General features: G+C 43.3%; 1 protein-coding gene across 1 annotated transcript; it reads right to left on the bottom strand.

Moving 5' to 3' along the window:
- Positions 1 to 323: 323 nt before the first annotated feature.
- SOD2 (superoxide dismutase 2) lies at positions 324 to 12,755 on the bottom strand. The gene is given in 5 exon segments (NM_001317049.1): positions 324 to 1,156; positions 2,713 to 2,892; positions 4,409 to 4,525; positions 9,166 to 9,368; positions 12,691 to 12,755. Coding segments are annotated over 5 exon segments (681 nt in total). The 5' UTR covers positions 12,726 to 12,755; the 3' UTR covers positions 324 to 1,010.
- Between the last annotated feature and the right edge of the window lie 991 nt (positions 12,756 to 13,746).

Here is a 13,746-nt window from a genome sequence, read left to right on the forward strand (position 1 = left end):
CATCCTCTTGCTAAACCACATTTTCTACCTGAACTGAGTTCAAAAAAAAGTTTTTTTTCTTAGTGCCTTGGGTAGGAGGAGAGAGGGGAAAGCTTATTTCACCACAAAGTCAGAGGCCAAATATTGCTTTCATTGATTTTAAAGCCAAGTAACCCATGTATAGGCAAAAAAAGTGCAGAGCACACAAAGCTTAGCTTGGCCTTCTATCAGGTATCCGCAAAGATCCCAGGAAGTTTGTGGTGATGCCTGCTGTATGCAGCTAGCTTGATGGTCCCTTTGTGCTGCAGGCGAAGAGAAAAATATCTGGATAACTACAGATTTTGTTATTGAATTTTTTATTCATGGCAACATAAATGAGGTACATACATTTCTATTCAAATTCTTAAGTGCAACAAGGATTTAAGTTAGATCAAAAAGCATCAGAAAACAATCAGATCGTTGTCAATTTCCATCAGTTATATTTCTATGTGGAACAGTATGCAGCTGTGGGAAAACTTCTCCCAAAAAAAAGGGACCAAAAAAACTCACACGGAAGCTTTGAGGGCATAATCATAAGTGAATCAAGTATCCCACTATACCTCCATTCAGCAGTCTTGAAAAAAATATAAAGTTTGCTACCATCACTTTCCAAAGAAAGTTCCCTAGCCCTGTATATTTAACTTGAAATGCATTGGTATGTCATTTATTAAGCTCTTTATAGTGCTTCATATGTAAGTATTCCTCACAAAGCCACTGTGATGAAGAACCACAATGAAATTTTAAAGTTATACCCCCGTAAAGAATTACAGAATTGTTTCCACTTGTTGCGCAAGAGTTTAAAGCTTTAAGTCTATGTATAAATACCTTTTACAGAATTAGACAAGCAACACTTGGCTTGATTGCAAATGTTTTCATTAGATGCATTAAAGTATTTTCAATAGTGGATCAACTCATTAACAAGCCAGTAAACACACTACAAAAGTGATTTCAGAATACAACTGCTGATCTTGTAATAGTCTGAGACCTCCACTTTATTTTTTGCAAGCTGTATATCTCGAAGATACATTCTCCCAGTTGATCACATTCCAGATAGCTTTTAGATAGTCAGGTCTAACATTTTTATACTGAAGATAATAAGCATGCTCCCACACATCAATTCCTAGAAGAGGAATAAGACCTAGAGAAGATGACAAATTAACTTAGAGAGGCTATGAAAAATATTTTCAGATGAATAAAAAACATTTCAAAACTTTACTTCAAAATATTTCTAACCACGTTATTCTTCATTTCTGTAACAGCTAAAGACAATGAACAGGTTATAAAGTTGCTTCCCGTAGAAAAGGAAGTGCAGTAACTGATTTAGTGATACATAGCTACAAATACACCTAATCCTGAGGGCATAATTGAATTCTAAAAATAAAGTTCTGAACTGGAAAACTATTTTAAGGGACACAGTTACAGCAAAATACTCTCCTGTGATGTAACAACCATACTTCGAGAAATTGTGCTTATGTAACACTCCACTATAATACGTTTAAGCCACAAAATACATTCATTACACTGATTTAGCTATCTATCTATATATCCTAGTTTATGAGAAAACACCTAAATTGGGAATTTTAGAAGAGAGGAATATTTACAGTAACAAGGAATTGCAACTGAATCCAGGTCTTTACAGTTGCAGATCCACAAATATTCATTTCATCCCATGCTCTGTTCTATATAGGTTAGTCAAGTGTATGGCCCTCAACACCACAGTAGCGGAGTGCCTTCCAAATTACAGGCAGTCCCCGGGTTACGTACAAGATAGGGTCTATAGGTTTGTTCTTAAGTTGAATTTGTATGTAAGTCGGAACTGGCTCCAGATTCAGCCGCTGCTGCTGAAATTGACCAGGGGCTGACTACAGGAAGCTGGAGGCAGAATTGCTCTGCCCCCAGCTTCCTGGAATCAGCTACTGATCAGTTTCAACAGCGGCTGAATCTCGAGCCTGGGACAGAACAGCTGGGCTGCCGGGTAGGTCCCTGTAGGACCAACCCGGCAGCACCCCAACTGCTCTACCCCAGGGTCCACAACAAAAGCCTGGTCTGCTGGGGGGGGGGGTGCACTAGCTGCACGTCCCCCTCACCCCCCGACAGGAGACCAGGGACACGTGGAGCAAAGCCGCAGCGGCGGCGGGGTGCCGCGCCTCTGAGGCTTTGCTCTGGCCACTGCGGCTTTGTTCCGGGTGCCTCTGGTCTGCTGGGGACCGTCTCCAGCAGACCAGGGACACTGGGAGCAAAGCCATGGCGGCGGAGTCCCGCGCCTCTGAGGCTTTGCCAGAGCAAAGCCTCAGAGGCGCGGGACCCCGCCGCCGCTGCAGATTTGCTCCCAGTGTCCCTGGTCTGCTGGAGACGGTCCCCAGCAGACCAGAGGCACCCGGAGCAGCTTTTCTCGCCCCGGAGGTCGAGGTGGCAGGACCGCTGCGCTCTGGGCGGTCCCGCTGCCTGCGAGCTCCGGGGCGAGAAAGCCCCGTTCGTAAGTGCAGATCCGACATAAGTCAGATCCGCGTAACTCGGGGACTACCTGTACTACTTTTCATCATTTTCAGTAAACAGACAGTCACATGCAGCCACATTCACTAGGGGAATAAAAGATGCATGTATTAAATTAGCCTCAGTGACAGCTAGAAAGGGCATTTTCCTCATGTGTTTTCTTTCACAGATCATTTAAACACAAAAACAAGAAAAACTAACCTGTTGTTCCTTGTAGAGGGTCCTGATTGTAACAAGCAGTGACCTGCAGGCAGCCTTGGCCCTGGTTAAAACCAAGCCACCCCCAGCCAGAGCCTTGAACACCAACTGATACTGCTGTCAGCTTCTCCTTGAAGTTTCCGAAGGAGCCGAAGTCACGCTTGATGGCTTCCATCAATTCCCCTTAAATTTATAATAAAACACACACAAACTTTACACTATTTTCCAGCTCACATGAAGATTTATTTTTGAAGTCAGAGAGAGGCAGAGGCAGTTGGCTGCCCCTTCCTCATTTTCTGGGAAAGAAAAGAATGTTAAAAAAAAAAAAAATCAAATGTTATACATTAGTAGTTTATATAGATACTGCCGTTTAAAAAGAAAAAAAATCTCAGCAAAGTGTAATAATCAAGGTAAAGGTACTACCATGTTCTTACCCAGTACTTATGGCCTTGTGTGTTTTGTCAGAAAGACAGATAATCCCCAGAAGGATGAACATGTGTGGTGAAGGAGTATTTTTGAAGAGTACTAGTATGCAAGACAAGTATCTTTGTAAACCTTCCCACAGATTGCACCTCTGATATTCACTGAGCAGGTGCCAGCTCATGCCAAAGCCCCCCAAGGCCTCAATACAGAGCTGGAATCAGCCTGGCTCACCCGTGGTATTGTTAAAATAAGGATTAGAATTATAAGAACATGTTTAGACTCTGCATCCCATATTGCAAGGCAATATTTGAGCAGTTATATTGCAACCCTCTGTGACTAATATAAGAATAGCTATAGTGGGTCAGACCAATGGTCCAACTAACCCAGTACTCTCTTTTCCAAACACCGGCCAATGCCAGGTGCTTCAAAGGGAATCAGCAGGACAGGGCAATTTATTGAAAGATGAATCCTCTGTCATTCAGTCCCAGTTTCCATCTGGTAAGAGGCTTCGTGACACCAAGAACATAGAATTGTACCCCTGATCATCATGAACTAATTCTTTTTTTAACCCAGTTATAGTTCTGTACTGACTAGGGCTCTATAATGCATCATGGAACATGAAATCTAGTCTCCCATTGTGAAATTTGGTCTTGCGTGCGCTTTCACCCTATTCTAGAGATTTCACAGGGCAGACCAGTGTTTCTCAAACTGGGGGTTCTGATCCTAAAGGGAGCGGCAGGAAAAGGGTCACAAGGTTATTTTAGGAGGAGCAGTATTACTGCCTTACTTCTGTGCTTCATCACAGCTGGGTGGCTACTTTAGTAAAAGTTCCTAACTTAATAAAAATATACCCATGACAGAATCTTAACCTTAACGTGCTTTGAGGAGTCATTGTTAACTACTTCACAGCAACAAAGGCCTAGTTTCTACCAGAGCAGAATTGACTATCTTTATTATGTACTATCATGAATCCCAGACACTGAGAACTGACACCTCTACTCACAACACTTTCTGATTTTACATAGTAACAGAACAAAATTTTTAATTTTTGGTGGAGGGCTAAGGATCAGAATCGTATCAGGATCAGGGGCTCAATGTTAGGTGCTAGCAAACATATTAGAAGACTGCCAATTTTGAAGCATCTTAATTTTTCAAGATCTTTTAGCTTAAGTGAGACACGGCACACAAGACATTTCCTTACAGGCCTCATTTTGTCATAATTAATTGCGTGTGTTAATGCTGACATATTGGTAAGCAATCAAAAAGGAATACTAACCTTGAGGCTCACCTCCCCCGTTAGGAGAAAGGTTTGTCCAAAAGATGGTGTGGTTGATATGACCCCCACCATTGAACTTTAGGGCAGGCTGAAGAGACACCTGAGCTGTAACATCACCTGAAGATCAACAGAATTAAATGGAAGAAAGTGTTGCCACAGTAATGAATGAAGTAAGCACTGATCATACCAAGAAAAATACTTCACTATACTATAGTGCTGTAATAGATTATTAGACTGTGAAAAGCTAAGTTTGTGGCATTTGTGCCCATCGCTACATTCAACACAAAACGGTTTTAACATCTCAGCTTTCTGACATCTTGACACTAGAGATCTAAAACCCCGTGTAAGTGATTAGCCATAGCACAGTATTTAGCTGTATCACAGTGTTTAACCGGTTAATTGATTAAAGCAAAGGCGGGGGGGGGGGGGGAGGTCCCTCTCCATTTTGGCTGGCCAGAGCACCTCTGCCTGTGGCAAGCCCCATGAGGCTGGAGCAGCCCCCTTCCCATGGCAGGCAATGAGCTATTTCAAGCCCCACTAGTTAACTGGAACCAGTAAGTCTCATTGTTAAGAGTGAGGCTTACCAGTTAATCATTCACCATTCTTCCATTTGCCAAGATAAGCAGAAGGGAGTAAAATGCAGATGCTATAGGTTGTAAAATGTACCTAACTCACAAGAGTGTTCTGAATTCATGTCCCCTGCAGATGTCTTTGCTTCCTTGCAGAAAATGACTGGGAAGCCTACAGAGCCATCACCTGCCCCTCCCCAAAAGCATGAACATATCATTTATCATGCCTGGAGCACTGAGTGAAGAGGAAAAAAAAATCAGTGCATAGGGAGTCAGGATGAGGTAAAGACTGAGGGTGGAGAGGTTTGGGAACCTGGTTTATCTTAACCTACTAACCCCGGTAAAAACTACAAACAGTTTTGTCTTCACTAGGATTTTACCTCACATTAGTTAGCACATGTTAACTAAACTGGAGTAAGAACGCTGCTTTCCCGCCCCCCGTGAAGACAAGATGTGAAAAGACAGCTCAGCTTAGCTATTCAAAATCACTATTTAGAAAACTGAGGCCAAAACCCAAACAACCACTTGATAGACAAAGTTATGATGATTTTGCAACCAGCATGAGCTTCAACAGAGCTGCATGTTACTGTACAAGAAGTAAAACATGTACTTACTACAGGTTGAACCTCTCTAATCTGGCACCCTCAGGACCTGATGATCCAAAGCAAGAGACTTTGCAGAACTACAGGAGGTCAGTATGGTCTAGCAGCATTACCAATGTTTCCACTGCTTGCTGGTCTCTTAGAAGACATTTAGGAATGAACTGGAACTAAACAATGGCACAGAACACTTGAGAGCCAGGACTGGTGGCTGTAAACAAACGTTATGGGACTGTGGGAAATGTGACCACACCCAAAAGTGGACATCCGGGTAATTAAAATCATGCTGGACCACAGATGTTGCCAGACTAAAGAGGGTCAACCTCTTTTTTCACGTATCTAAAAGAGCATTACAAGGAGAGGGGACAAAATTGTTCCCCTTGGCCTCTGATGATAGAACAAGAAGCAATGGGCTTAAATTGCAGCAAGGAAGGTTTAGATTGGACATTAGGAAAAACTTCCTGTCAGGGCGGTTAAACACTGGAAGAAATGGTCTAGAGAGGTTGTGGAATCTCCATCATTGGAAATATTTAAGAGCAGGTTGGATAGACATCTATCAGGGCTGATCTAGACTTGGTGCTTGGTCCTTCAGTGAGTGCAGGGGACAGCACTTAATGATCTCTCAAGCTTCCTTCCAGTTCTAGTATTCTATGATCCTGCAGAAACCGTAGGCAAACTATTAACTGCAGTTAACCATAGGCCCCCATCTGGTAGAGACTGTATAAGTGCATATGAAAACAAGGTCTACACCTTAAAGAACTAGTTATCCAAGGATCTGACCCCACAACTACTACCAAATCCCTAAAACTGTGAAGGGCCAGGTACAGAATTGGGGCCTAAACTGGGGGGGAAGGGGAGGAGGACACGCCACGCCACACATTTAACCACTGTCCTAAACTGGACATAAATTTCTTCAGGTATCTTGTTAATTTGGTATTTTTCAAGTGCATACACAACTCTGGAAAGCAATGTCTCTAAATACACTAACATTTAGATCAGCTATGCTATACTAATTAACAGAGTACAAAATAGCATACACCTACAGGTTAACATGGCTTTAAATATAATATGTGGTCAAACAAAAACATTTCTTAGTAAATTTCATTCTAGTTTAAGTTTTAATTCTAAGAAAGCACGCTTTTTGCATGTGGCTTATGTGTTGGGGGTTATTTTTAAACTAGATGACAAAACAGACTTTGCTCTTTCCTAGCTAGGTTTAGGAAACCGAATTCTGAAGACAAAAATTCACGCTGCTGGGAGTGTTGATTCTATTTAAAAAACATGCAGACAACTATTTACTAACACTGCCGTACATTAACAAAAATACTACACAGCAGAACATTAAGGATATACAGAATACATCTGAAAGCTTTTTTATTTTTAGGGATAAACAGTTTTCTGATACACACATGCAACTCAAAGTGAAGTCAGTGGAAGCTGTGTGTACACATCTAAGAAATATTTGGTATGTACCATTAATACATCATGTGAGGGACAGTTTACAATGCTGCAGATATCTGCTTATCCAGGAGCAACCAATGGAGGCAACAATCCTTTATATTTATAATTACTATACACTTGTGCAATATAAATAATATGTCTGATTCTTTTCCTATTTACACTTTTCCTTCCTTAATCCTATTTTCTCTCATTCTTCTCTGCAACAAAGCTCTCTTCTAACCACTACTAAAGGGAAAATGCTTTCTTTAATCCAGACAAAAGAGGGAACAAAATTTATGCTTCTCCTAGACAAAACTTTGGGGGAAAAAAAAGGGGGATTCTAAATGAATGACCTAGTTAAATACCAAGAAATTTTTAGAAATACCCTGATTTATGTGCATAAATCCCACTGACCTTCAAAGAGCATATAAAATCATCTAGTTTTGGAAATGAATTGCACATGCTGATAAATAACCATCACATGACACTGTACAGTAGTGCGTAAGTCATCTTCTTGCATATGGCTTGGGTAGGCAGCACCAATCATCCCAGTTTGACAGCCAGCAAAAAAAAAAAAAAGTGAAGGGAATGCTCAGATAGGATGTGCTTCATTTGTGCCATTAAGTCGCATACAGATGTTTGTTTCATTTTCCACTGAAACGTTTGTCTACATTTCTCATGAGATGTCCGGATTTGATTCAATCTGCACCAGTCTCTCCAACATAAATCAAAATACAGTGGTTTCTCAACAGCCAACATGCTAGTCGCTAGCTACATGTGGCTATTTGGCCAATTGAGTGTGGCTAGTTCGCTATAGCAGTAGCCACTCTAGTGGCTACTGCTTCAGAACTGGTTGGACACCATGGACAAACTGTCACATTGGAATTCTGCCTCAACGTGGCCAGAAAGTGAAACTACTTGGTCACAGCAGTTCCAGTGTGGGCGAAATCCTGCCTGCTACACTGAGCGAGTATTTTCAATAATATCAAGACAGTGAAGCAGCACCAGTTTCACGAGCTTGCTGGTGGTTGAGATCAGAGATGCAGCAGTAGCTGGCTGCATCCTCTGGGGGCTCTTGGGGGTTTCAACACGGTTGCCAGCTTTTTGGCACTTCTGACTCTATGCACAGCAGCAAATAGCACCACTAGCATTATTATTATTAAGTAATAACCAATTATAGTAGATGTGACTTTAGACAGAACATAGCTAAAATAATCAGGCATTTTGCTGCACCAACAAAAATTGATCTGCCTTGCTAAAGGAAGGTTTGCTCATTTTTACCAGCCCAGTATTCTGACAGAACAAGATTTACTTCTCAATATAATTATACTGAAACATATTTAAAAACAATGCTAACAGTATTTAAGATTATTGCTGCCAACTTTATTAATACTGTGCACTTCCAGAGAATTTTTCAGAAAAACCTCAAGTCTGAGCCCACTAATAATATCACACACTTGAGAGGAAGGTGGACACTTAAGTTTATCCCATCTATAAAAGTAATCTGGTTCTCAGTTAAGTGTTTTTCCTGCAGTCACAACAGTAAGACTGTGGCAAACTTGGGAATAAGACTTGTATCTCAAGACTACCAGTCTAATGAACTATAAGATTATCCTGTCTCCCTAAAAGGAGTTATAAGCTCATACATTCTCACTTTTGAAGTAAAAATATATTTTTCAAGCAAGACTGACACTTTTGCATTTCTGAACACACTGCAATTATATTATCAAAAAGTTCACATTTATATTGAAAACCAGCTCAGACATTTTAAAACTTCTGCTTAAGAAATGCAGTGAAAGGGCTGCAATTTACTTAGTGGTCCAAATTTTAGTCTTAGTTACATGGTAAATATGGAGTAAAGTCAATTGTGTTTACTCTGTATTTAAAATACTGTAACTTCACATCAAACTTTAGCGTATCAGCAACATTCAAATTAACCATAAAATCCAGTCCCTTGCTAGTTGTACCATAGATTATGGAAGATAAAAATTAGTTTAACACAATGGACGTTAAAGGGAAAGTTTTGCATATAAGGATAGAGTACATTCCTTTTACTGAGCTGACTATTCAAATGTCTCTTCACTAGGCTTAACCCCCCCCCTCCAAAAAAAGGGGCTTTCTTCCCTTTTGTTGACAGACCCAGACAAACCTTTAGCCAGTGCCTCTTTATATTTCTCCTCTGTAACATTCAGATTATTCACATAAGCTGCATGATGTTTGCTGTGGTGTAGCTGCATGATTTCTGCACTGATGTGGGGTTCCAGGGCACCATAGTCATAAGGCAAGTCAGGAAGAGAGTGTTTTTGTCTAGAGGCCAAACATCCCAAAGCTGCAATCAGCTTGGTGTTGTTCCTGAAAAATAGAAAAAAAACCCTCATTTTGTTGAGCATTCAATATTCGTGATTTTTAAAAAAAAGCAAATATGGTTATACAAATGGTCTCGTGCCAGATCCTGACACTATTATGCTGATTAGTCTCTTGTTGTAAGACAGTGACAATATCTTGGACAAACCATATAGAATTAAGATAAAGTTTAACTTCATTCAGTAAAGTTTACTGATTTAAGTTTAATACCTATGGGGTCCAGTGTATTGATTTTTTACTTATTTGTGTGACATTAAAATATTGTTTGTAACTTTTCTAAGAGACTAAGGTATATAAGTGGCGAGGAGTCCTGTGGCACCTTATAGACTAACTGAAGTGTAGGAGCATAAGCTTTCGTGGGCAAAGACCCACTTTATCAGATGCATGATATATAAGGTATATAAGGAAATGTTAGGAACTTCAAAGAACATTTGGAGACAACACATGTAAAATGGATTTCCAATGAAATACTATGGGGTAGGAATGTAAATTCCCATTTAATTAGTTAACCAGTTATACATTGTTTAATAGATTAAATGGGGCTGAGCAGGCTGGGGGACTACTCTGTTAACCAGTTACCTTCCAGTAGAAATGTGAATGGTTAAGAGGAATGCAAACGATCCACCGTAAATCCATCCTTCTGAAGCTATGCCCTAGGAAGCGAGTCCCATTGTCCACTATCTACCAGCTCTTCAAACTGCAGGGAAGATGGACTCCACTGTTCATGAGTGTGCTAGTTCAGATCTCAAATTGCTATGAACTTGTAACTACAAAAGAGACCCCTCTGGGAGACAGAAGGACTTACCTGCTAGAATCAGGTGGTGAAGCAGAGGGAATTGTTTTTGAAATTTTATTTCTGTAACACTTTTACCTCAAGAATAAAAATAGACTTGCATAGGAAGAACTGGGTGGTAACTTATAACCACAACAATTGCACTATTAAGTCTTTTAAAAGAAAGCTAACAGGTTTGTTTAGGCAAACTGTCTTTGAGAGGCATAATGTAACAAAGGCAGGGAACTGCTCAGTCTGGAAATATCCCAGTCAGAAGAGAGAGTTGCAGATTCCCACCTTAGCAAGGTAATAACTAGGCAGCTGGATGACAGTGTGGGTGCCTTGCTGGCACACAGAGTGGAATACAAGTGCAGTTGCCCTGATCTATAACACTTCTCAAGTTGTCCCATTAATTTCATTGTGATTTCTTGTGGGATAAGGTATGTCTCAATGTGAGCAGCATTGGTAGCATTTCTCTCTATGTAATTAAGAAATTATGAATGTATTGCCAGCCCCAGGTGATCTTTTCTCTGCAAAAAACAAATAGAAATCTCTTCTTTTTAAAACAAAAGCCAAGATTCTTATGGAATCTCTTGGTTCCAACAGCTAAGGCTTTAGGGAAAACACCATTGACAACACAAACAGTATAAAATCATGACAGTTGTCAACATCCAGCTCCTTGATTTGTAGCCGTATTGCTCTATGGACATTAGAGACTCAAGATAGGTGAGGCAATATATTTTATTGTACCAACTTCTGTTGGTGAGACACACAAGCTTTCGAGGACCTGAAGAACAGCTCTGAGTAAGATCAAAAGCTTGTTTGACCAACAGAACTTGGTTCAATAGAAGGTATTATTGAACCATCCTTGCTTCTCTGACACCACATATTTTACACAAATGAAAAAATCTAGTCATTGGGGCTTAGCAGTTTGAAGAGCTCAAGTCTCTGAACACCTTAGTATGTTTAGTTCAGGGTTGGGCAACTTTTTCCTACTGGGGACACTGACCCTCAGAAAAAAAAAATCAGTTGAGTCAACACACACCTCCACGGGGGAGAAGGAGACGACCTCAAGGCTTCCCCTAGGCTTTGGCCTGCCAACTTTTTCAACCGGACACCAATGCCAAGAATGGCAATGGCATCTGGTTCACTCACTCAGGAAAGTTGGCAATTCTATAATTGGGATGGGGCCAAAATTAAGGAGTTCAGGATGCAAGAGGGCTCCAGTCTGGAGCAGAGGGTTAGGTTGGGGGGAGGGGAAGGGGGAAGAAGGTGAGGGCTCCAACTGGGAATAAAGGCTATTGCGATGAGGGTGTTGGGATTCAGGAGGGGGCTCTGGGATGGGCCAAAGGGTTTGGATTGTAGGAGGGGGCTCCTGGCCAGAGGCTAGGTGGATGCTGGGTCTGGGTGGAAGTTAGGGTGCTGGAGTGGGTTCAAGGCAAAGTCAGAGGGTAGAGGTGCATGCTCAGAGGGAGTTAGTGGGAAATCAGGGGAGGGCTTGGGATGCAGGAGGGTGTGCAGGGCATTTATCTTTGGCCTCTCAGATTCAGAAGTGGACAGCACGGCTCTTCAGCCCCGGGGACGGGGGGAGGGAGGGGAGAGAAAGGGTTCATACTCCACCCTTGCCTGCAGATCCCACCCCCACAGCTCTCATTGCCCATGGTTCCCAGCCAATGGGAGCTGGGAGGTCACCGCACCTACAGCTTCATGCAGGGGTGCCAAAGCTAAGGCTTCCAGCCCGCAGCACAGAAACTTGCCAGGACATGGATGAAATTAAGCAGGGGGGAGGGGGGCAGAGGTTCTCTACTTCTGGCTAGCTTTAGTCACAGAAGTAGCCCCATTTCAAGAACCCCTCAGATCTGCAGAAGCATTTGCAGCACTAGCACAGGGTGAAGCTGCTGAGAGTTTAAAATTATAATCTAACCACAGCCAGAAAACCAAACCCAGTCCTGGCCTTGCCACAAGGACAGGAACCTGACCTGAGAAGAGGGCCCATACCAGCAAATTTCCCAGCTTGGGAAGATCAAAATAAAGCAGACCTAGAAATCACTGTATGAATAAACCACTGGCCACTAACTGGTCTGGTCCCCTGCCATGGCAGAGAGGTAGAGGATAAGAGGAGACGATTTCCTTAGGCTGGGGGGGGGGGGGTAACGAAGTGGGGGGAGCAGAGTGGGGTTAGGCAGTAACAGGGGGTGGAGCTGAGGTACAAAGGGCAGAGCAGGGACAATGAAAGAGGGCTCAGTGTAATAGGATAAAGGGAGCAGCAGGGGAACAGGGTAAGGAGCAGACGGTGTGAGGAGGCAGAGGAAGGGGGTAGCAGGGCAGGGGTGATAATGGAGGAGCATTGGCAAAGCAGAGGAAAGGGGAAGCAGGGGGCGATGGGGGAGCAGAGCAATGGGGTGAGGGGGGAGAAGGGACTAGGGAAGGGGCGGGGAACACACTCGATTCCGAGCCCGTCCCCGGACACGCGGCGGGCAGGTCAGGGTGACATTGAGACACGTGCGCCCCCTCCCGCGCCGCTGGCCGGGCGCTCACCTGCCCCGGCGCGCCAGGCGGCACAGCATGGCCATGGCGGTGGCTCGGGCTCCGCGCAGCGCACGCTCGGAGGCAGGGAGCCAGGAGGCCGCTGGCTGCTCCCCGGGCCGCAATGAAGGCGCCTGCGCCGCCGCCTCCCCGCCCGGGCGCAACGCGGGGGCGGGGCCGGGCGATCAGCTTCCTCCGCCCCGCCCGGCCCCAGGCTTTGCGGAGGCTCGGGGGCGGCCGGGGCTTTAGCGCCGCGCGGAGCTGGGGGCTGGCGCCGAGCCCGTTCCCCAGCGGGGGTGCCAGGCTTGCAGGGCGGACTCGGGGTGCAAGTTTTGTTTCGTGCCTCTGATGCGCGATTTGCCTGCAAACGCATTGTCTTGTGTATGCTCGGGGTAAACCTGCGTGCGGAGCGGGGCAGGGGCTAGATGTGCAATAAGGATAAGGAATTGCACGTTTTCAAATCGTAAGTCTGCAATGGAAGCTGTTGAGTCGGAAAGCGAAATAGTGGTACAGTTAGGGGACCTCGAGACAGCAGCGCTATTTCAGGATCCATCCGTATCCCAAAATAGCCTTTTCTGTATCTTAGCAACAACCAGCCTGTTGTTTTGAAATTGATCATAACAACAGGCTTGCTATTCTGTCATCCCGATAAACCTGGTTCCAGGAAGATAGCAGTCTCTTTCAAAATTACCATCTCAAAATAAGAGGCACAATTTGAATAGCTTGAATTAGGTAGCTTATTTTGAGCTACAGGGCCCTGGAGAGACATACTCTTACAGACTGAGGATAAGTAGAGAGCTCCTTATAAAGGGCAACAGATTTCCCTAAAATGCAATGGATAGATTACATCAAGATGTTATATGAAGTAAAGATCTCTTTATCCCAGGCCCAAAATCATAGCATCTTCATTTCAAAGAGTGGCAAAAATAGCTAGCATACTGTATTGTGCCTTTCATTCGGAAGTCCTCCTTTGAACCATAAACAAACAGGAATCAAAACTGTTGTATCCAACACTGAGGTAGAAGGGGGTAGCTGTAGTAAGTTGAGGGTCAGTAACATGGAGTCAGC

This window comes from Pelodiscus sinensis, chromosome 3 (genome assembly GCF_052426305.1).
Source record: "Pelodiscus sinensis isolate ZL-2025 chromosome 3, ASM5242630v1, whole genome shotgun sequence".
NCBI lineage: Eukaryota > Metazoa > Chordata > Testudines > Trionychidae > Pelodiscus > Pelodiscus sinensis.